General features: G+C 43.0%; 1 protein-coding gene across 1 annotated transcript in view; it reads right to left on the bottom strand.

Moving 5' to 3' along the window:
* fstl1b (follistatin-like 1b) overlaps positions 1-23,690 on the bottom strand; it is a 99,387-nt gene extending 75,697 nt beyond the window's left edge. Inside the window, 12 exon segments of the mRNA XM_007895842.2 lie at positions 4,704-4,737; positions 6,022-6,204; positions 8,006-8,120; positions 10,954-11,043; positions 11,952-12,119; positions 13,760-13,855; positions 19,042-19,143; positions 19,638-19,746; positions 20,397-20,542; positions 20,545-20,573; positions 22,786-23,002; positions 23,489-23,690. Of these exon segments, the coding sequence (XP_007894033.2) occupies positions 4,704-4,737; positions 6,022-6,204; positions 8,006-8,120; positions 10,954-11,043; positions 11,952-12,119; positions 13,760-13,855; positions 19,042-19,143; positions 19,638-19,746; positions 20,397-20,542; positions 20,545-20,573; positions 22,786-23,002; positions 23,489-23,549 (1,350 nt within the window). The 5' untranslated portion in view covers positions 23,550-23,690.
* Positions 23,691-24,055: the final 365 nt, after the last annotated feature.

Genomic DNA, 24,055 nt, shown 5'->3' with positions numbered 1-24,055 from the left:
TCCTCCCAGAACAATATTGAAAAAATTGAGAAATTAATTTCCTCTCCTCTGAGAAATCACTGAAATCATTTTTGTAATGCGGATGTATGCTGAACGATCCATACAAAGGCCTCCGGCATCAACAAAGGGAGTTGGATTTCAAAACAATAAAACAAAGGTCATCACCTTTAAGGGAGAATTGTTAATATGAGGAAGTGTTCGACTGTAGTGGTCCCTCTTCATATAAGTGAAAGAGGTTTGAAAGTCACTTCTTCTATCCCCACTGAAACCCCCTCTCTCTAGGCGGGATCTCTGGGCTGGCCAATGGTGAGGAATATGTACAAGACTTTCATGGAATATGGAAGTGATGGCCTGCATGTATTCCCCAGGGTCACACTGTTGTCCGTAATTGGAGTTGAGGTACAGATAATAATAATAATCCTTGCATTTCGTATAGCGCTTTTCACGTCTTCTAGATGTCTCAAAGCGCTTCACAGAATATGCTTTAAAGTGAATTGACTGTCTATGTTGTGGGCGAAACGCGGCAGCCAATTGCGCACAACAGTGGTCCCACAAACAGTCGTGGATTGAAGTGACCAAATTATTATTATTTTTTTTCTTGAGGGATTATTATCAGGCACGTGGAGTAAGGAAACTTGCCCAAGGTTTCGCCCTGCCGGGAATCGAACCTAGGTCTCTCAGCTATGATCTAATAGAATGGGGGAACAGGCTCGAGGAGCAGAATGGTCTTCTCCTGTTCCTATGTTTCTATGTTCAGCAATAGAGGCAGATACTGAGAGGCAGGTCATGGAGAGTATATGATGGATGGGGACAGTGGATGAGAGAACATTGCTCCATCACAGTCCAGGAAAGTGCGTCTGCAAGGGAATTCAAATCCATCTTACAACACAATTGGGCAGCACAGAAGTAGAACTTACAGATCAGGAGAGCCAATTCTCCATAGTCGGTTGAGCACTGCAATTGCATGAATCTAAAACAGAAAGGAATTTTCAAAATAAATTATGCATGCAACATAACTTTACAAAACACGTGTAAAGCATGTTACTGATGCCACTGACAAACCTGCACTTGAGAGGGAAGGAGAGCAGGAAAGAATTCCAACAATGATAAGGTTAGAAGTTTACCAAAAAATGGAATAAGATATGAACGTGAAAGGTGCTTTATAAAAGTAAATTGCATTGTATTTTATAATGACTATGATTCTGAAAGGGGAGCATTAACTGATAACATGTCTCATTGCAACTGCAGATAGACAATTGTGAACTATTAACACTAATTAGAAGGAATAATACACTAACATTCACAAAAGGACGTATTGGTTCAATTATGGCACACTTAGCAACAACTGATGCATGCACGTGAGGAAGAAAGGAAAAGAGGTTTATAGGAGAGGGGAACAAGGATGGAGTATAAACACCAGCACAGACTCATTTGGCTGAATGGCCCGGTTCCATGCTTTATCGTTCCATGCAACTGTTTTTGTTATGACAATTACAAGGTGTGCGGATGATGGGAAAGAAATGCAATGTATGGTCTGCCCCAGGCTTAGAAGCATCCTGTGAAGGTGAGCATAAAAGTGCAGTGCTTGTGTAAGCTGGAAATATGCTTTTAGATGGCTTGTTTTCAATACACTGTAGGTCACTTGGTTTCTTGGCACAAAGAAAAAGATTCTGTCACTGTTACATCAGTTGTACAGGGGAAATTACTGACCTTCAGTTTCTCCCTGGAGAAATGGTAAGAGAATTACCATTCCATTACAAGTATTTTGGGTCATTTTATATTAATGAACCGCCCATTTCAATGCTCTTATTTACCTCTACAACGGCCATCAATAAGTAAAAGGGCTGGATGAGCAAATGGTGCGCCTAAATGTGAAAGCAACATTATCTGTCTGGCTCCGCTTGTGTTTAACTTTTGGAGGAAAGAAGATAAACAGAGAGTAAAAGAGTAGACGTGTACAATACTGTAGATGTCACCTGTAAAAGTCCCATGAAGAAAACCAACATCGGGAGTGATGCATTCAATGAATATGGCGAGATTTGTTTCATTCTACAAATTATTTTTAAAACAGAAAAGGGACAAAAACAATGGTACACTTCAGTGATATTTTCACTGCAGAAAAGAGAGCTGTTTCCATTGCTCATTGAATGATTCACCCTGACTCATTGTCTCCCCTTTGTTTTGATGCTGGACAAGTGCATTTTCTTGTTGTTGCATTGATCCCATCTGCACAATAATCACTGTTAATGCAGCAACTGGCTCCCAAGCCAGTCCAGGGCACTCACTCCCATTGAATAGCCTCCAAGGTTCCTGCGGCACTGTGTTCAATTGAGACATTCAGAACAGACACACAGACATCTCATATTGCTTTAAAATCTTACTCCCCTAAAAACATTGCAGTACTAAAGTGCAAATTTGCAGCTTAAATATCAGTGTTGTAATGTAGCCAGACTCGAGAGAATTTCCCTTATTTATTGGTGATGAGCAACAGTTCCCTTCACATGTCCAAAGCCCATGAATAGTTTCACTCGATTGTCAAAGAACTGTTACTCACGTGCCACCTATTGGCACTTGATGGAAACTCTGTGTGTCAGCCTGGGTAAACATTTCTTACACGCATTCCCTTCTCAACAACGTTCAAAACATTACATCTGACCTGTGGTATTTCAGGGTCTTTCAACCACAAATAAATTAGCTGCACTGAAAAGATTTACTGACTATAAAATCTCTGTGTGTGTATGTGGGTGTGTGTGGGTTTATTATTCAAGATCATAGCATTCAGGCACTTTAGATAATAACAATCCTTGCATTCCCCTTATCACATTGTTGAGACGTCGCAAAGCGCTTCACAGAATTTACTGTGAAGTGTAGTGACTGTGTATTTGTAGGCAAAGGTGGCAGTCAATTTGAGCACAGCAACGTTCCAAAATAGCCTTAATCACTTTTTATCAGGAGGAATGTTGGCAAGAACACTGGGAGAAACTCCTCTTTACTGTACTGTACCACAAACTATAGGTAGGTGACAACATTGCAATGTCTTGCAAACTGCAACTCAGCTCACCCAGCTGCAATAAATTGTCAGATATCAGTTGAAACTATTTAAATCCAACAGCCTCAAAAAGCCAAGGTAGGATTATTATGTTTATATACACCAATGAATGTGCAGCCATGATAGTATATCCAGATAATGGAATTGAAGATAAAGCAAAGGCAAGCATGATTTGCCAAATTTTAATAGTTTATTCTTCACAAACAACATCTGAAAAAGCAACCCTGATTTATTTCTGTTATTTAAACGCATAATTCAAGGTCCAGTGGGGAAAACATAAACACATTTTTTACTTCATTACATTCAAGAGTAAAACGTACCACAAAGTCACCGCTGTAGAAATTACATGAAAGAAATAGCACATTGCTGGGGATGTCATTCAGGGTTCCCAGGACGAGTGTGTTTTTTGTTTTCAGCTGGATGTCTGACACATGTTGAAACTCATAACCATGCCTAAGAGTATCCAAAACTAACTGAGTTCTACTGGTGTTAAGGTGATTCCACAGGATCTGTAGTCTATTGTGGATTATACTTACTGTTCTAGTGTAATGAAGAGCCTAATTGATTTTGGACTATAGCCTACTTTGCAGTGGGATCAAAAAAATGGTATGGACAACAGGATTTTTATGTATTGAATTCCTGACGTTAATTGGATGTTTGTCATGCTGACCCACGGGAATTCTGCTCCAATAACAACTTGCATTTATATAGGGCCCTTCATGCGGGGTAACGTCCTGGAGCTCCAAGGTTACCTACTTCCGGGTGTGTCGGAGTGGAGTTTCTGTGGGTCAGTGTGATGCAAATTTGGTTTCGATGTTCACAAATCCTGTTGCTGATACCGTGTTTCTGAGCCTATTGCAGTCTAAATTGCATGACAGTCCGCTATAAAATCTATCATTTCTAATACAATTATTGAATAAGCTGCTAACTTCACAAGGAAACAAGGGAGCTTCAGGTTAAGGACCCCATTTGACCTCATCCTTTCAGAATACCCACTTTACTGTCCTCCCATCAAGCTGCTCTTTTAAAAAAAAATGTTCAACATGCTGGCCTCAACCACCCTTCCTGGTGACCTGTTCAAGTTTTTTATTTTAACCATCTAGTCAAAGAACTATTTCCTGCTGTCTGTCCTGCAAACCCTAAAACTTGTGCACTCTTGTTCTGCTGCATTGTGCATCTGTTCTGGGTTTACTTTCTCAATTCTATTTAAAATCTTCAGACCAAAGCATTAGACTTGTGGCGGAGAGATCAATGTGAGTCACAATATTGACTGTCGTTTAAACTGGAGTTTCCCCTGAAGGACAACCTTTGCATGCCAAATAAACTGGGAAAGAGAGGGAGCTGATAACATGAAGTCAAGTGACACTTCCCAAGCGTATCTCTTGTGAGAAAGTGGGGGGGGAGGGGAACAAGAAGCAAAATTGCAAGAAAGTGGAAGAAACTTAGAATCAGAATGATATTCAAAAATCTTTGATCAGACACGGACTGAACCTTTGATGTAAAAACATGCAGCATGTATTACCGCAGCTAAAATGTTATACATACATATCTTCACTATTCCTCTGCTATGTGCACAATAAGAACATGCAGATGTATAGACCTTTTACAAACAGTCAGAGAATTGGTAATGTATATCAGAGAATATGTTGCTTACCGTTATGTTACTCACACACCAAGTTGGCATCCCACTAAAAAGGAGCAGAAAAGATCAAAATTATCAACAACATAACAATAATCTTTGTATTTGATATAGTGCCTTATCGTGTCTTCTAGACATCTCAAAGAGCTTCACAAAATATATTGTAAAGTGAACTGACTATATTTTGTGGGCTAAATGCGGCAGTCAATTGTGCACAGCAGTGTCCCACAAGCTGTTGTGGATTGAGTGACCAAAGTATTATTATTTTGGGCAGAGGGATTTAAGTATCTCATCTTATTTTTTTAAAGGGATTATTAGCCCGGAAAACGATTCCGCCAATCAACTAACAACCGGGTTCATACTTAATGCTAGGTAAACAGAGACATGTGGAGTAAAGAAATATGCCTAAGGTTTCACCCTGTCAGGAATCGAACCCAAGTCCTCTGGCTTGCAAGCCGAATGATCTAACCAATATGCTACAGGATGTCACATGCATTTATATTGTACCCTTCACATGGGGTAACACCTTGGAACAAGGAGAAAGGAGAGGTAACCATAGGTCAAAGAGGAATGTCATCAGGTGCGATCTGAAAAAGGGCAAAGAGGGGGCAAGGTGGGAGGGATTGAGGCAGGGATGGTAGATTGTAGATTAAAAACTTGGGGCAGCATTAACACCTACTATTGGCAATGCTATTCAGGACAAACACCCAATACAACACAAAAACTGTTACATTCAGTATGCAATGCAATTGCACCTAGATTGGCATGAACGTAGATTACAAAATATAAAGCTACAGTATTAGTTTTGTGTACTGCATACATCAGATTTTTAGAAATATGTGTTAATAACAACAAGCTTTGGAGTCTTTTCTATGGCTTTGATATTTTGGATGCTTTTTCAAACCAAAATATTCAAAAGATATTACTTAGAATTTCATGGAACATTAACACTCACAGAAGCAGGCCATTCGACCCAACTAGTCTGTACCAGTGCTTGTACTCTTCCTGAACTTCCACCTCTCCAAATCTCCTTTCCCATACTCATATATTCCCTTCTCCCGTATTGTGGGTATCAAGTTTACTCTTATATAGGTTGATGCTTTTTATTTCAACCACAGCTTCCAGTAGCGAGTTCCACATTCTCACCACCCTCTGTATAAAGACATCCCTTCTAAACTCTCTTTTGGATCTGATCCCGGCTATCATATCCATCTATCTACCCAACCACTCACCCACCCACCCATCCATTTTAGACTCGTAAATTTTAAGAGCAAAGGATCTTACATGATAAGAGCAGGTAGAATTCTAGGACCTCATGAGAAACATAATTTACCTTTTGTGCAGTGGGAGCTCTGAAACCTGCAATTCATTAATATGGACCGAATTACTTTTCCTAGTCCAGCTGGTCAATAATTTTGCGCTGATGGAGTTCATTTTGACGTGGGCATCATACGATATGACCTGTTTAATCATATTTGTGTGTGGTTGTGTCCTTCCAGAAGGTCTGCAAATAAAACTTAAAGTAGTAAAACGAAAATTGGAAAAAGATATTCAGAGCGATCTGCCTTCATGATATTTCACCTTGATTCAGACAACATAATAATAGTAATAATCTTTGCATTTGGTAAAAGTGCCTCTAACACCAGGGGGCCATCTGAAAGCGCTTCTCCAAGATTTTACTGTAAAGTGGAACAGGAATGCCCTACTAACAGCCATGAAGTGAATGGCCAAATTTATTTGGGGGTTTGTTGGTCAAGAATAGTGCCAAAGAATCTTTAATGTCCACTTGAGTTGGCAGATGTTCCACCTGGACATTTGTTTAACATCGCATCCGAAGAACAGCACCTCTGACAATGCAGCATTCCCCCAGCACTGAACTGGGGAGTCAGACTAAACTGTGATTTCAAAATCTCAACGTAGGGACTTAATGTGACAAACCTCTGACTCTGAGGCGAGAGTGCTGCCAACTGTGTCAGCTGGCACCAAACATAAGAAGAAAGTTCTTGAGAAAGAGTTAGTACGTCAAGTCTGATTAAGTACAATGACAAAACTGATGCTGTAGCTTGTCATTTATATCCTAGTTTTCACTTTTAACCTGAACAGACTCATTTTTTAAAATTCTACAACCTTTTAATATCAAAGTTCGATTTTTTTGGCCTTATCTAGTCCCACATCCATATTCAAAGAACATTTAGGTCCATTGGGCTGGTCCTAAGTTTTAAAAAAACTCCGCTAAAAAAATATTGTTTTATACTCAGATCCCTCAAGGACTATTTGTTTGGCAAATACTGTATCTATCACAAGCGACTGATAAGTCTGGGGATTGACGAGTGTTGATCTGGCTTGAGCAAGATCTGTTAAGCCAAATGTAACGGCTACGACAAAACAAGAATTCACGTTTCAGTAATAAACAAAATACAATTCAATGAGTGAACATGAACGACGTCTCTCTGCACATCAAATTGAATCATGCCTGAAATACTGAAATCTGACTGGTGGAAGCATCACCGAATGCATGTAAGTGCTTCATGATATCAAGGCCCAGGGTACAAGATGGAGATTTGCCACAGTGAGACTTTGTGCTGATGTGTCTGTGAAGGATACCCTTGGGTCCAATGCCAGCTTAAGCAGTTTTGGGCATAGCTTTGAATCCTTATGCATGATTGCCTTCAGCACAACCTGCTGTGTCCTGTAAACATTACATTACAGAGAACAGCCAAGCGATTTTTATTAAAATCAAATGGAATTTTATGACAGCTGCATAGGTTTGTCAGACAGAAATACAGAATTAGGCCCTGACCCTCACCTTAGTTTAGGACGATGCTTGAATCCTTTCATTGTGGTAGAAGATACTCTCAGCCTTGTTACTGGATGTTATAATAATCCTTGCATTTGATATAGCACCTTATCAAATCTCTGAACACCTCAAAGTGCTTCATGGGATGTATTGTAAAGTGAGGTGACTGTGTATTTTTTAGGGGAAGTCATCAGATAATTTGTGCATAGCAATGTCCCACAAGCAGCCATGAAATGAATGATCAATTTTATCTGGGGGTTTACTGGCCTTGACACTGGGAGAATCTACCTTCTCTTTATGGGTAGATGGGACCTAGGTTTAACTCTTCATCCAAAAGACAAAATCGCTGACAATGCAGGGCATAATGGCTTGAACCCACAGACTGCTGACTTAGAAGGCGACAGAGCAACCAACTAAGCCAGACTTAGAACATCATCTTTCCCTGTACCTCCCAGCACGTAGCATCAGTCTCACTAACAAAACAAACTGGCATTTTGTTAACATCGATCAAAGTACTTACATAGAAAGCTGTAGATTTGAAATGACAGTGCCGTAGCTGTCTTTAAATTTTACTTCAATCTTCTGTTTGTTCGTCCCCAACTCTTTCAGAAATACTTTCACCAGAAAATGTTTCACTGGTTGGAGAAAGAGCAATGAAAATAACTCCAACTGAAAAGTTTTTAAACATGTAATGCAGAGATAGCTGGGGAATATCCTGTTCACAACTTTGTGAACTATATGCTCCCCCTCGGTGACATCATCCGCAGACATGGAGTTAACTTCCACATGTATGCGGATGACACCCAACTCTACCTTTCCTCCTCTACTCTCAACTCCACGACCACCGATGTCCTGACAGCCTGCCTGTCCGACATCGAGTCCTGGACGAGAGACAACTTTCTTCAGCTCAACGTGCGAAAAACCGAGGCCCTCCTGATTGGCTCACGTCAGCGCCTCCGCACCTCAGGCGCTGACACCATCAGCATCCAAGGCTGCACTCTCCACCTCTCAAAGCCAGTCAGGAACCTCGGCGTTTTGTTCGACCCTGAGCTGTCCTTTCTCCCTCACATCCGCACCACAACTGGCACCGCCTTCCATCACCTCCGGAACATCGCCAGACTACGGCACTACCTCACCCCTCACGCTGCTGAAACCCTGGTCCACGCCTTTGTCACCTCAAGGCTGGACTACGGGAACTCTCTCCTCACCGGCCTTCCCGCCACCTCCCTCCACAAGCTGCAGGTCATTCAGAACTCTGCAGCTCGTGTACTGTCCCGCACCAGGCTTCGGGACCACATCACTCCCACCCTCGCTCGCCTCCACTGGCTCCCCATCCCCCAGAGGATTGATTTCAAGATCCTCATCTACAAGGCCATTCACGGCCTTGCTCCCTCCTACCTCTCCAACCTACTATCCCCCTACCTACCTGCCCGTACCCTCCGTTCCTCCGGCTCCGGTCTGCTCCACGTCCCCCGCCCCAACCGCCCTACCATCGGTGGTCGGGCCTTCAGCCTCTCAGCCCCGAGGCTCTGGAACTCCATCCCCTAGTGCCTTTGCCTTGCTTCCTCCCTTTCCTCCTTCAAGGCCGGTCTCAAAACCTTTCTCTTTGACCGTGCCTTCAGCTCCCCACTCGACTCTCTTCCCCTCCTCGCTCCCTCCCTTCCCTCCCCTCACCCTGACCATTTCCCCCCTCCTCGCTCCCTCCCTTCCCTCCCCCTGACCATTTCCCCCCTCCTCGCTCCCTCCCTTCCCTCCCCTCACCCTGACCATTTCCCCCCTGCTCGCTCCCTTCCTTCCCTCCCCTCACCCTGACCATTTCCCCCTGCTCGGGTCATGACCCAACTGTGCAGCGCCTTGGGACGTCCTCCTGACGTGAAAGGCGCTTTATAAATGGAATCTTGTTGTTGTTGTTGTTCTTTGTCTTAAAATTGAAGATGGTACAAACTTGTGGAAAATTCTTACATTCAGTCTTAGTCTTAGTTTGGAAGATGTTTTTTTGCCAAAAGGACTGGATTGCAAATGAGGACTGAATTCAAGAATTTTCCACAATTCTGCGTGATTTTTAAATTGTAGACAAAATGGTTTTACAAGCTTAGACTGGGTTGAATTTTGGGCCCATCACCTATACCACCATATATGAATGCATACAGGGGACAGAGGACCAGAATTTGCTAATACTGTACTGAAGCAACTTGATCCATTATTATCCAATAATAATATACTTTAATTTCTTACAGTGCCTTTTACTATGGGAGGATGTCTCAAAGCACTTCACAGGAATTACTCTAAAATGTAGTCACTGTGTATTTTATGGGCCCAACGGAGCAATTTGCACACAGCAATATGTCTCACAAAGAGCCATAAAGTGAATGATCAATTCTATCTGGGGGGCTGTTCATCAGAACACAAGGAGAAGCTCCATTCTCTCTCCCTTCCACCTGAAATGGGACCTTGATTTGTTGTCTCATTTGAAACACGGCACCTCTAACAATGCAACACTCCCCCACCCCCACATTGTATTCATTGTATGTCAACCTAGACTGCTTGAAGTCCTGACGTGGGGCTTGACCCTTAAACTTTTGACTCAGAAATGAGAGTGCTACCAACTCAGCCAGCCTGACACCTGCATAAAGAAATACAGGAAAGGATCAGGATTGGAATATATAGCTCAAATGCGGAGTTAGCACTAACCCAGTCTCCATGGGCTGAATGGCCTCATTCTGTACTACAATTTCTGATTTCATAGTGTATGATAGAGTTGCTCAGTGGAAACTCCTTTGATGGAAATTTATAACTGCAACTGCCTGTGTTTAGCTGATGTCTTTGAACAGGTGAAAACAAAAGGAAAGTGCAGAAACAAATGGACTTCCAAACTAAATTTTATTTTTAAAAAAGCTGGTATCAGTATTGTCCAGTGGTAAACCCTCTGAGCTAGCTAACAGATATACTTGAATGCAACTCCGCTGTCGTGACATGTATTGAAAGCTGAATACTGTGAATAATGCTTTCAGCCTTCATTCACCATTCTCATTCTCATTTTGTCAAGATAAAATGCAACGACTACAACCATCCAATGTGCCTGAGATTTGGGTATCATTTCTTTTGATGTTACTGCAATTGGGCCATTTGCGAATCTGTCCTGAGGGTGCAATAAAAGTTGTGGAAGTCACCAGTCATGGTGCATTATAGCTGTCCTTTCATAGGGTAAAAAAGTACAAATCAATAAGTCACCAGCGCAACCAATGTGTCTGAGTTACGGATGGAGTAACAAATTACTGGGATTGGTGCTAGAATGTTGCAGCACAATCAAGGGTTCGAACAGGGTCAATTGCCGCAAGAGCAAAGCTTTTGTTTTAAGCATATGCTTGCATTTGAAGCAATTATTACCTATTAAAATGGCCACTTCATCCAAAATACTAAAGCCCATATTCTGAAGATGTCTTCAGGTGCGAACTGAAATGGACCTACCGCAGAAAGGAGATGCTTTTGACGTCATCATGTATACTTTCGCTTCCTTCGGATAAACATCTTCTCTGATGCCCCCTCGCTCCATCAGTCCTAGGAAATATTGTGGTGGAAGTGTATTGATATTATTTCATGCAGGTTTTTCCTTTCAGTCATCATTGGGCTTAAACTTAATGGGTGCAGTCACAGCAGTTTACAAGACAGAGATCCGATAATATATAGTGCCTCTGGCTTCTGGGTGCAACCACTGAGAGCAGTGTTGGGAAGAGGCGGTGGAAGGGGGAGGTGGGGGAGTGTAAATGTGCTGACTAGTACCATGTGTGATGTGAAGGTCAGGATAAGTCATGACACCACACTGAAGTACTGCACTCTGCACAACAGTAGCACTGTGCTTCACAGTCAGAACATGGATGGCTGGCGATGGTAAGAATATTTGGCCAGTCTTGGACCCAGTGATTGTGCTGTTGATAGGTGGAAGTGGGTGGGTGGGAAGTGGGGCAATCAGCAGTGATAACCATCAACTGCTTTTGACCATGGCTGGTAATAGGTATCACATCACGTGTTGCATTGTCCCTCCTATAGATGTTATTTAACACTTCGAGGTTTGCAGTTTGCCCCACATCCCTACGTTCTTTTGTTCTCATCTGCTTTTTGATGGGTCATTAAATTTAATGGGTGACAAAGAGGGTTTCCTTTTAATGGTTAAGGCCAGAATACTGGGGCTCATTTAACGAAACAGTTTGATTCTGTGATGGAAAGAAGGGTGCTCTGGAAGGAGGAGATCAAATGGGGCCAAAGGGCTTTCTTCATCAAAACCAATCTTGTGAAATTGTGATGACCCTTTCCCTTTAGTTTGCTTGGAAATCTACAGGACACAATGGATGCAACTTTGCTGCGCTTATATTTAAAAACAATGCAATATTGTTCCTTATATTTAAATTTGAGGCTTAGTATTTCAGCAAACAAATAAAACGTGGGTAGCATCAGTGCTACTTTTGTACCTATTTGCGGGCAGCGCAGCAGGAAATGGGAAAAGCAGTCCACACACTGTCCGTTGACAAAGTCCTCATAGGATTGACAAGGGAAAGCCACCAGAGGACAGGGGTTCTTGATTGAATTGATGTACAGATGAACAGCTCTTATGTGATCACAGATCACACGTTTATACACTGGAGGAAAAAAAGAGACAGACAGTTACTGTAATTCTAAACTGTGACGATGCAGAAGAGAATTTGCTACCATCTGGCCATCCACTTTCCTACCTTCCTCATTGCTGTGCCGATTTACCTGATCAACTCACAGCACTTCAAAAGACTTCCCCAATAGTTGTAAATTCTGTACTAGGTCAATCCCTTTACAGAAATATGCTGGAATTCCTATGGATTCTATCCACCAGGAGAGTTTTGGTAGATACAGGAGTGGAAATGTGACATTTCACACAACAGATTATCACACTGAATCTGTTTGAAGAGTTCAATTTTTTCATGTGGATGTCCACAAAGTCATGTTACCCATGGTTTATTTTCTGCAGTGCACTGACCAACAACTGAAGCATGCAGAGGGATGATGATAATTGTATTTTGAAGTATTTAATTGTATTCCGTTCAAGTGTTTAACTGTATTTAGATGTCCGAACATCCAGAGGATCTTGTAAGCGCCATCATTTTCATGGCAGAAAATGATCCATCGCTATGATCGGTGTGACATCATCGGTAATGTATCTCTGACAGCTTGTTTCAGCTCTTCCATAGTCTCGTTTTTTTAACAGCCAGTGAAGATGACTTTGTGGTCACCCTATAGATTGTTTTCATCCAGTGTATAATGTAATTGGGGAAGAATTTGAAGCACTTCCTAAGTACATAGAAACAGGAGAAGATCATAAAGCCCATTGAGCCGATTCCACCGTTTATTAGATTCATGACTTAATCCGATTTCTGTGCCCTTTCAACATCTCCTGACACCCTGGCCCATCAAATACTCACCCAACTCCCTCTTAACTATTTCAATTGACCAGGCATCTACAACCTTTTAGGGGTAAGTGAGTTGCACATTTCTGCAACCCTTTGTGTGAAAAACTATTTTTTTCTAATTTCCCTCTCGTCTGGTATAGCTGTAATTTGAATGTGTTTTAATGATAATAACAATCCTTCCATTTGATATAGCGCCTTATCACGTCTTCGAGACGTCTCAAAGCGCTTGACGGGATACACTGTAAAGTGAATTGACTGTATATTTTTGTGGGCGAAACGCGGCAGCCAATTTAACGTTCAATATCAATCCTCGGTCTCACGTCTCTCTCTCTCTCTCTCTCTCTGTCACCCAAACATTATAAAGTATTTTCCTCGGCCAGGCCGATTGCGAATTGCTGCCATTCCTAAGCAGGTTCAGCCCAGAAAATAACTCTTAGTCCAAAAAAAAGACTAACCACACTCTCTGAGGCCAAAGAACAAAGAAAATGGCAGCATAAAGGATAATTGTCAATGTCAAAGATGGCGGACTAGGTATTTGGAAGAGGGGCGCTGCCATCTAGTGTCCAGTTAGTGTATTACACCAGCTTTGGTTTGAATCTCGCAACGTCAGGTTAACAGCCGGTGGGGACCTCAGTGTAACATCTCGTCCGAAGGATGGCACCGCTGACGATGCAGTACTCCCTCGGCACTCAGGTGTCAGCCCTCACTCCGTGGGTTCAAAGGCCATAGGACCCACCCGTTGCAGGGCTTGCCGATATCAATTTAGTGCCAGCGTTAACTAAGGAATACCACAAATTTTGCTCCTCTGCAATTTAGACCTTAATATCATGCAATATTACCTGAGAATAAGCTTCTGTACTGACAACATCCAGGTTGGTCTTTTCCACCATTAACGTAGAAATCAACATGTCCAACTGGTCGAGAAATCCCAAAGCCTGTAAGCAATCAAAACGGATGCAATCCCTGTTAGTAGAGGCTACCACAATAAAGCTAGGACATACACATGTGAGATATCTATCAGGAGAATCCAGGCTGGCACTCTTAACACAGTACTGCCACTGTTGGAGGTGCATCCTTCAGATGAGACATAGGTAGTTTGGGACATATGTACATGTGACCGCCAGGAAGGTGGAACGCGAACTAGATGGACCTTAGTCTTTTTTCACCAAACATTTCTAATGTTTTTATGTGAATAACATTGGTCATTCAACTCATGGCTATTTGCGGGGCATTGCTGTTGGCAAATTAGCTGTTGTTTTCATCTACAAAAGTCATCACATTTTTACAGTAAATCATATGAAGTGGTTTGAGACGTCCTCCTGATGTGAAAGGAATTTTATCGAATGCAAGGATTATTATTAGTAGTAGTAGTAGAAGGAATAAAATGCCCTTCTGGCTCCACCCTCTCTGTCGGTCTTCAAATCCCACTTAAAACTCATCTCTTTGTCTGTGCCAATTTTTCACCTTCTCCTTCCCCTTCTTGCTTCTCCCTTGCTCATCATCCGACCTCTTGTTATAAAGCTTTATGCGAGGTGAAGGGAGTTGTATACATGCAAGTTGTTGTTATTGTGGTCATTCAAAGCGCTTTGAGAAGTCTCGAAGACGTGATAAGGTACTATATCAAATATCAAATCAAATAATATTATTATTATTACTGAAATCAAATCTCACAATCGTGTGTTTAGGAATGGCAGGCACTCATGTAATTTCAATTGGTCTTTTAAAAATATCATTAAAGAGATATTTGTGAAATGCTGGGTAAACCCATATTATTGCAATTAAAGTAACTTGATTTTGGCCAGAGTTTTGAATTTTTTTATTGGGCTGTACAGTAGACCTGTTACCAGATTTCAAGACACTTTCAGTTCTATAGCACCTTATTGAGTCAAAACATTTGAAAATACTTTACAGTAATTATTGTCACCTCAATGACTGTTTTCTGACTAAAATCAGTCATTTTGTGCACAGCAAGATTCCACAAACGGCCAGTAAGTACAAGACCAACTCATCTCAGTGGGAGGTAAACGGGATCTTCTTGTAGCTGAAACAAAAACAGAAGTCGCTGGGATCTCTCAGCAGGTCAGGCAGCATCTGTGGAGAAAGAGTCAACGTTTCGGGTCCACGACCCTTCGCCAGTTCTGACCAAACAAAAATAGAAGGTTGCAGCCCAATAATAATAATAATAATCCTTGAATTTGAAATAGCGCCTTATCACGTCTTCAAGATGTCTCAAAGCACTTCATAGAAAAAAAATACACCAGGAAAAGCTCTCTTATTTTGAATAGTTCTATGAGATCTTTACCATCTACCTGAAGTACAGGCAAGGACCTCGGTTTAATGTTTCATCTGATGGATGACACCGATGACAACGTAACACTCCTTCCCCCCCTGCCCATATCTTTTCTTTTGTGAGCCGGATGTCTGACACATTGGAATACCATCACCATGCTTAAGAGTACCCAAACCAAACTGAGAAATCCATTCATTCCCCTTGTATTTCACTCGAGTATCAGCCTGTCCTAGATTCTGATTTCAAATCCTGGGCTGTGGGGATCAAACCAAAGCGAGAGTGCCACCAACTAAGCCAAGTTAACATGATGGCAAACATTGGGCAACCCAATTTATACAGGAGTAAGTATTATGCAATATGAACTTTCTTTTAAATTGTAGGTGGTTTGCTGGCTGAGATGTTCTTGCCTAGTGAGATCAGAATAGTATTTGTTGAGGCTTCCCTGCTATGCAGGATGAAGCAATATTGGTGACAGAGTTCGCCAGCAGCTCTCATGGGATTCCAGGAAACAACAACAACAAAATTACATTTGTATCGCACCTTTCACATTCGGAGGACATCCTAAGGCTCTAGACAGACAGAGTTTTGGACCCGAGCTGAGGGTCAGCGGTCGGGGAGGGTGGAACCCCTGCTTCCACCCAGAGATCGAAAGCACGGTTGAAGAGGAGGTTCTTGAGATGGGTCTTGAAGGAGGCAAGGGAGGGGGCGAGGTGGAGGGACTGTGGGATGGAGTTCCAAAGGGTGGGGGCAGAGTGGCAGAAGGCCCGACCGCCAATAGTGGGGGAAGCGAGGAAGGGACGTGAATTAGGCTGGAGCCTGCTCAGCGGAGGGAGCAAGCAGGATGTTAGGGTGTTAGGAGGTCACAGAGGTAGGGGGCAGCAAGATCATGGATGGCTTTGAAGGTGAGGACCAGGATCTTCTGTGTGATGGTAAGCAAGTGGAGTCGGGCAAGGATAATAACAATAATAATAATCCTTGCATTTGATATAGCGCTTTTCAAGTCGGGAGGACGTCCCAAAGCGCTTCACAGAACACACTGTAAAGTGAATTGACTGTATATTTGTGGGCGAACGCGGCAGCCAATTGCGCTCAGCAGTGTCCAACAAACAGTCGTAGATTAAAAATGACCAATTTTTATTATTGTTTTTTGGTTTTTGGAGGGATTATTATTAGGCGTGTGGAGTAAGGAAACTTGCCCAAGGTTTCGCCCTGCCTGGAATTGAATTCAGGTTCTCGCTTGAAAAGCGAGTACTCTAACCACTGAGCTACAGGACTCCACTGTATGGGGGTGATGGGGTCACGGAGCCTGGTGCGGGAGAGAACACAGACTGCGGAGTTCTGGATGATCTGCAGCCTGTGGAGGGAGGAGTTGGGGAGGTCGACAAGCAGTGAGCTTGCATAGTCGAGCCTCGATGTAATGAAAGCATGTATGAGGGTTTCGGCGGTCTGCGGTGTGAGACTGAGGCGGAGCCGGACGACATTGTGGAGGTGGGGGAAGGCAGAGCGGATCACAGCGCAGATGTGGGATACAAAGATAGTTGAGGGTGAAACAAGACCCCAAGGTTTCGGACTGGCTCAGTGAGGTGGAGTGTGCAACCATGGATGGTGATGCTGTCAGCGCCTGAGTTGAAGAGGCGCTGATGGGAGCCAATCAGGAGAGCCTCGGTCTTGTTGACATTCAACTGAAGAAAAATAACTCTCATCCAGGACTTGATGTCCGACAGACATTCTGTCAGGACAGCAGTGGTCCTGGAGTCAAGGGTGAAGGCAGAGAGGTAGAGTTGGGTGTCATCCGAACGTCCGCGTATGATGACACCAAGAGGGAGCATGTAGATATTGAAGAGGAGGGGACCAAGGACAGAGCCCTGAGGAACGCCGCAAGAGACGGTGTGGAGACTAGAGGAGAAACCGTTTGTGGAGATGAAGTGGAGGCGGTGTGAGAGGTATGATCTGAACCAGTCATGGACAGAGCCGTGAAGGTTGAGGTGGGAGGAGAAACGGTGGATGAGGATAGAGTGGTCGACAGTGTCGAAGGCAGCAGAAAGGTCAAGGAGGACGAGAAAGCAGAGGGAAACCTATTGCAGTAACAATTTGTCTCGCCAGCAGTTTCTCTGTAATATATCATGGAAATGAAAGGAAAAACATTGACTAAATTCACTCTCTGTCTTTCTGTCTCTCACGAGTTTTGTTACGATGTGTAAAGCGAGCCAGTTTCTTAAAACAAGTGAGAGCAGTGGCGGGAATATATAGCGGAGACAAATGCAATATTTCCTTACCGATTTGATTCGATGTGCATTTTTCACCCCTGTATTCGTTCACCCATGTATTCTTTGAAAGTAAAATCTTGTATTTTATATTTTGACTGAGATTTTTCAACTCTCCTCACACACACACCTATCAGCTGTGATCAGTGGCCTTGTTGATCTAAGATTCTCATGCTGACAAACTGCTTTGAGCACCTGTTCTAAGTGCCACTGGTTTGTCACAGGGTGGCTGCTTGGGAGGTACAGATACCAAAGTAGTTTTCTAACAGGAACTGGGTGACACAGAACACTGTAGACCACTGATCTGAAGCGCTGTCGAGACAGGGTTCGAATCCAACCTGGAAGCAATATCTTTCTGAGAAACGTTAAAGATCAAATAAGATATGAATTCTGAATAAGATACGAATTTACAGTAAATGGATGTCCGCAATCACACACTGAAGCTTTAGAAGCACTGCAACAAAATCCTGACTTGTGAAATTCAAGGTCCGAAATTGTACCTTGTGTTGTAAGTTGGTTAAAATGGCATAAAAGAAATGGTTATGAAGCTTCTTCTCCAATCAAGCATCTTAGCGTGTAACCAACATATTCGAGCCTTGCACATCCTTGTACCCATATCTTCTAGATAAGCAGACCCTTTTGAGACAAAGCAGCTTGCTCATTATTCTTCTTCAACACAGGACATCTTGCTTCTCCCTTCCAAGGCTGGAGTCTGTCTCTGTCTGGTAGAAACATTTATAAAAACCGCGGTCCAACTTAAGTAAGTTAGTTAACTCCAGAGCATCGCTGAGTGGTTGCAGAGAACAATAAAGATTGAATGCTTGGACAAAGAAGATAGAAGACTGAGAGTTAGGAAAATCGCAAGGCTTGATCGCTTGAAGAACTAAAGTTTGCTTGCTGTAAAGACAAAGTGCTGAACCTGCGAGTTTCGGTAGTATTGCTCTGTTTGATTAAGATAGACGTGACTTTTTTTTATATACACGTATGCATAATTAAAGGTTTGTTTTGATTAAAGCATCCTGAGACTCTGACCTGTTGGTATTACCGAATCCGAACCTGTTTTGAATGGTTGCAAACCTCTCAAGACCATTTTCAGTGGAGACCAGTGTTTTGCTCAAGGGACTGACCCAAGTAGTACATTATGAGATGTGTGTCTACACCCACGATTCTACATATCATGAGCTGCCAGTAAAGGCCACAGACAGCTTGTGCTGTGTGTGCGTTTTGGGGGTGAATCTATAGCACTGATAATTAAATTGAAGCTACAGATCCTTATAATTTCAATAAAATACATTCACTGGGTTCTGGGATAAATTCTCCCTACCGAACAATATCCCGTTGCTTTTTCTCTTTGGAAAAGAGAGACAGAGGGAATAGCATAAGGCTCTATCAACATCACGTCCCGAGCATGGACAAGCTATGAAACACATGGGTGAGGAGGTCTGATAAGTGCCATCAGCTAAGGGGGAGTCTTTTTCACCACAAGTGATTCTTGAAGGTATTAGCAGCGTCTCTATTCTGTACAACACTGAGTGGGGATTGGGAACTGTAACGGTGTTGCACTTACTATCAGAGTCAGTGTGAATGGCTTCAACAAAGAGTGCGTCGTCCGGGTCCAGACGTTGATCAAGACTTGCCTTCGAAAACTTGGGGCCGGCGGGATCTAAACCTTAAAAAGAAAGTGATGCAGAGATGAGTGGTCATGCAGCAATAAGAGTCCATGTATTTGATATAGTGCTCTACATGTCGGGAGGATGTGCTTCACAGGATACACTGTAAAGTGTGCTGACTGTGCACAACAACAACAACAAGCATTTCCTCAACCACGCAAGCAGGGAGGTTGAGTGGGTCCTTGTAGATAAACACTACGGCAGGTAATTACTGTAACATGTAGTGAATTTGTGTCAAACACAGCAGCTAATTTGCACACAGCAGGTCTCATAAACAGCCATCAAGTGAATGACCAATTAATTTGGAGGATTTGGCCTGGAGTCAGGGAGAACAGGGGTATGGGGAAAAGAGCGGGTAAATGCAACTAAAAGGACTGCTCTTTAAAAGAATCAGCGCAGACATGATAGGCTGAATGGCCTTCTTCAATTCTGTGAATTTCTCTAGTATTGTGGGATAAACTGAATAACCCATTTGCATCTGCTTTACAATTACCTGTTATGCGTCCCAGTGTACCATTGAATATGCGTCCCACAAATCCTGCCACATGTGCTCCCAGACTCACTCCAATGAGATGGAAAGATTCCTCACTGCTTCCCTGAATCTGGAATGCAGATGTGATGGTTAATTCATGCTAACTCGGGAAGACAAACGATTGAACCAGGGATCCACACAACTGTAAGATCTTGCTTCACCAGGCTTCGCGACCACATCACTCCCACCCTCGCTCACCTCCACTGGCTCCCCATCCCCCAGAGGATCGAATTCAAGATCCTTATCCTCACCTACAAGGCCATTCATGGCCTTGCACCCTCCTACCTCTCCGACCTACTATCCCCCTACTTACCTGCCCGTACCCTCCGTTCCTCTGGCTCCGGTCTGCTCCACATCCCCCGCCCTAACCGCCCTACCATCGGTGGCCGGGCCTTCAGCCTCTCAGCCCCTAGGCTCTGGAACTCCATCCCCCAGTGCCTTCACCGCCTCCTCCCTTTCCTCCTTCAAGGCCGGTCTCAAGACCTTTCTCTTCAACCATGCCTTCAGCTCCCCTCTCGACTCTCTACCCCCTCTTCGCTCCCTCCCTCCCCTCACCCTGACCATTTCTCCCCTGCTCGGGTCCCGACCCAACTGTCCAGCGCCTTGGGACATCCTCCCGACGTGAAAGGCGCTCTATAAATGCAATCTTGTTGTTGTTGTTGCATTGCTGTTTGCCTTGGACATTCCATTTTCAGTAACCAGATTTCTGCACATACTTACAATGAGGTGTCTCATAAGGTTGGAAATGCTCAGTCCCAGCTCAGCGACATTCTGCACCACAATGGGGTAAAAAGCAGTCGCCCCATAAACCCAGTCGACAATAATCACGTTCACATCCATGGCAGTGATCAGCTGTTTCGCCAGGAGTCCACCCAGGAGGGCTTCTTCCCCAACGCCCTCAGAGAAAATAACAACAAGATTAGGAAAAAGAGCAACAGACTCATAATAATAATAATTCTTGCATCTGATATAGCGTTGTATCACGTCTTCGAGACGTCTCAAAACGCTTCACAGAATATAATGTGAAGTGAATTTGACAGTACATTTTGTGGGCGAAATGGGGCAGGCAATTGCGCACAGAGGTGTCCCACAAACAGTCGTGGGTTGAAGTGACCAATTTATAATATATATATTTTTTGAAGGAATTATTAACCCCAGAAAAATAATCTGCCAATCGACTAACAACTGCATTCCTACTTACTGCTAGCTAAACAGAGACATGTGGAGTAAGGAAACTTGCCCAACATTTCACCCTGTTGGGAATTGAACCCAGGGCTCTAACTATTGAGCTACAGGACTCCAGTGTTCTTCAGATCACACCTGAAGACCTTCCTCTTTGATTGTGCTTACAGTCACCTCACCTCTCTCCCTGGCTCAGCATCAAGATCCACCACTGCTAAACACTCTGAGACTCTACCCCATGTGAAGGGCACCGTATAAATGCAAGTTATTGTTGCTCTAACACATCCTTTAATGATACAGAATTAACTTAAGGTGAAATGCTCCTCTGTTTGGCAGTGAATTTACCAATATTAGAGGCTTGAAAAGGTGTGGGGATAGGGGAGGGCAGTGGAATTGAAAGAACAGCTTACTCTGAGAGCCAGTGCAGACTCAATGGGCTGAATGGAAGGGAAGGGACTGCCATTTCAAGCAATCCAACACAGTGAATCCTCAGCAGATGGGTGACTCAAACAGACAATATCAAGTTTTTCCACTGACCCAGGCTGGAATCATAACTTCCCTCTTGCATTCTGTCTAAAAATGTCAAACTAAAGTGATCAAGTCCTGAAACTAAAAGTTGCAAAGTCAGAGTAAAGTACTCCCAAACCTCAGCAGGTTCCCAGATGTACATACCAGCTGCAATTCACAAACTGCTGCACTGCTTTGCTGAAATTCTGCAGCTTCTGTAGCACTGAGCACTTGAATGAACTTTGACGGATTTTTTTGTGACCAATTATTGGAGAAATGAGAAAAAATTACATTCAGTAAAAGCTCGGCCACTGGCGACCGTTTTGAGTGAAATTTCTCCTCTGTGAAGTAGGGTTTGCATACACTGATCATCGAATACAGTAATCTCTTTAGGTTTATAAAGGAATTTCCTATAGTAAAGAGATGGTGAAAAGATCTCTATATTTAGCAACTTAAAAAACTGCACACTGCAGGAACACATTAATAGATCCACATTTGATGGACTGCAATAATGATGTTTACCATTGAATGTTGCCATTAATTTAAAGAACACAACAGTAAATATAACCGTCCTTCAGATGAGATGTTAAACCGAAGTATCATCTGCCTGTTCAAGTGAACTTTAAAGATCCCATGGCACTATCGAAAAGAGAAGAGAGTTTCTCACGGTGCCCTGGCCAACAATCCTACAAACTGATCACTCACTGCATGGCTATTTGTGGGACATTGCTGTGCGCAACTGGCTGCCGAATTTCACCACAAAATTTTCAGTCAAACCACTTTACAGTATAACTTGTGATGCACGCTGAGACGTCTCGATGATGTGATCAGGTGTTATATCAAGTGCAAGGATTATTTATTATTATTGTATTTGCAGAAATAAACGTGTGTTAATTCAGAGGAGGGCACTGAGCAGCGCCCAGGCATTTTTACACAGAGCAGGTTAAACCGAAGGAGCCATTCCTCTGCCCATGATAACAATTGGCCCCAACAAAACCCTGCATTTATTTAAAGCTTTTAACAAATGGCAGTGTCTCGGAGTGCTTAAAAGTGTCGGAGCCTGACTCCGAGCTGGGGGAGGGGACAGGTGACCGTATGCAAGCTTGAAGTGGAAGGTCTTCAGGCATGATCTGAAAATAGGGAAAGAGGAAGCAAGACAGAATGATTCAGGGAGAGAGTTCTGAAGCTTTGGGGCTTGGTGGCTGAAGGAACACAGCAGAAGAAAGTGGAGAAAACAAAAGAAAACTTAAAATTGCACAGCCAAGTACTCAGAACATTTTCCCTGCGTACTTTTGTTAAAAAGAAAAAAAAACATTGTAATTTTGCGACACTATCCCAAGAACTTGAGTGTTCTCAGCTCACCTTGTCAGATAACGCTTAACAAATTGGGCTATTGAAAGATCATGCTGGCTCCCATTACCTGAATCCATGCAGGATGATTTTGGTGGGCAGACTCCCACTGAAGTGTGAATCTTCTAGGCCATTGCCGCTGACGTTGATAATCTGGGCACAGTCTGGGTTGGCGCGGGTGAGCAGCAAATATCTGATCTTGAGGTTTGTCCTTTGTAGAATGCTTCTCCATGATGTAAATTGAAAGTCAGAGCAGTTTTGTAGAGGGTCAGGCCCATCTCCTTCCACTGAAAAGTAGACAGAATCTTTCCTGATACAGTATTATTCTTTCATTTCATTGTTTGTTTGCAAAAACTCACTGCTGGAATGCAGCTAACAGTGCCTACATAAATTACATGCTTTGCAGTTCCGATTGGGACAAGTAAAAAGGATTTTTCTGACAGTAGTCAAACCCAATTTCACTGATTTCAAAATTAAATGCACTTAAATCAATTTTGTTCTGTATCATCATATTACTATATGGGGCTAATGGTGAAAACAAAGGCAAATAAACTGGCTGGTAAAAGAGCATCAGAATTGTGAAGTCAGTTTTCAGAACACAACCTGACGGCATGTAATGCAATGATTGTACAACATTCACAGCCCCGTGGCACCGCATACCTAAACACGGTTTATGCTGCTCGCAACGAAACCATAGAATATTTATTTGGACCAATTTGGGCACCTAAAGCGTCGTTGCCAACATTACCTTATAAAAGAGTGTGATAAATTACCTGCGAGGAGGCAGGAGAAAAGCAACAATGAAGCCAGCAGTCTGCTCCAGGGTGCAGCCATTGTTCAGGTAAAAACTGTTCTTCTTCCAAATCAGCTCTTTCAAAATCTCCCCAAAACAAAGTCACGTTTCCTGAAAATCCCCTGATCAGTCAGCAGTTAATGATTAATAATACTGACCTCATTCTCATTTTCAATGCCACCTTATCTTTGATGTAAACATGTTACCGGCAACTGATTCAACACTTTGCCTTTGTTGCTTCAGGCTCCTGTTACAGAGGACTGAGATCTGTATGTACTGAACCAAAGTTTAGCAGTAATCTGAATTTGTTATGAGGCACCCACGATGCACGTAGAGCTGTGTGATTCATCGCTTGAATTAACAATTAAAGAGCGTGTATCAATGTGTGTATCAACCTGGCTCAGAGGTAGGACTCTCACCTCAGAGTCAGAAGATTGGGGGTTCAAGCTCCACATCAGGACTTGAACTCACATAGTCTATGCTGCAACGTAGTGCTGGGGTTGTCGGGGGGGGGGGGGTACATTTTCAGATGTGCCGTCCTTCGGAT

This window comes from Callorhinchus milii, unplaced genomic scaffold (genome assembly GCF_018977255.1).
Source record: "Callorhinchus milii isolate IMCB2004 unplaced genomic scaffold, IMCB_Cmil_1.0 Scaffold4, whole genome shotgun sequence".
NCBI lineage: Eukaryota > Metazoa > Chordata > Chondrichthyes > Chimaeriformes > Callorhinchidae > Callorhinchus > Callorhinchus milii.
The sequence above is the reverse complement of the archived record's forward strand: the minus strand, read 5'-3'. Positions and strand labels throughout refer to the sequence as shown.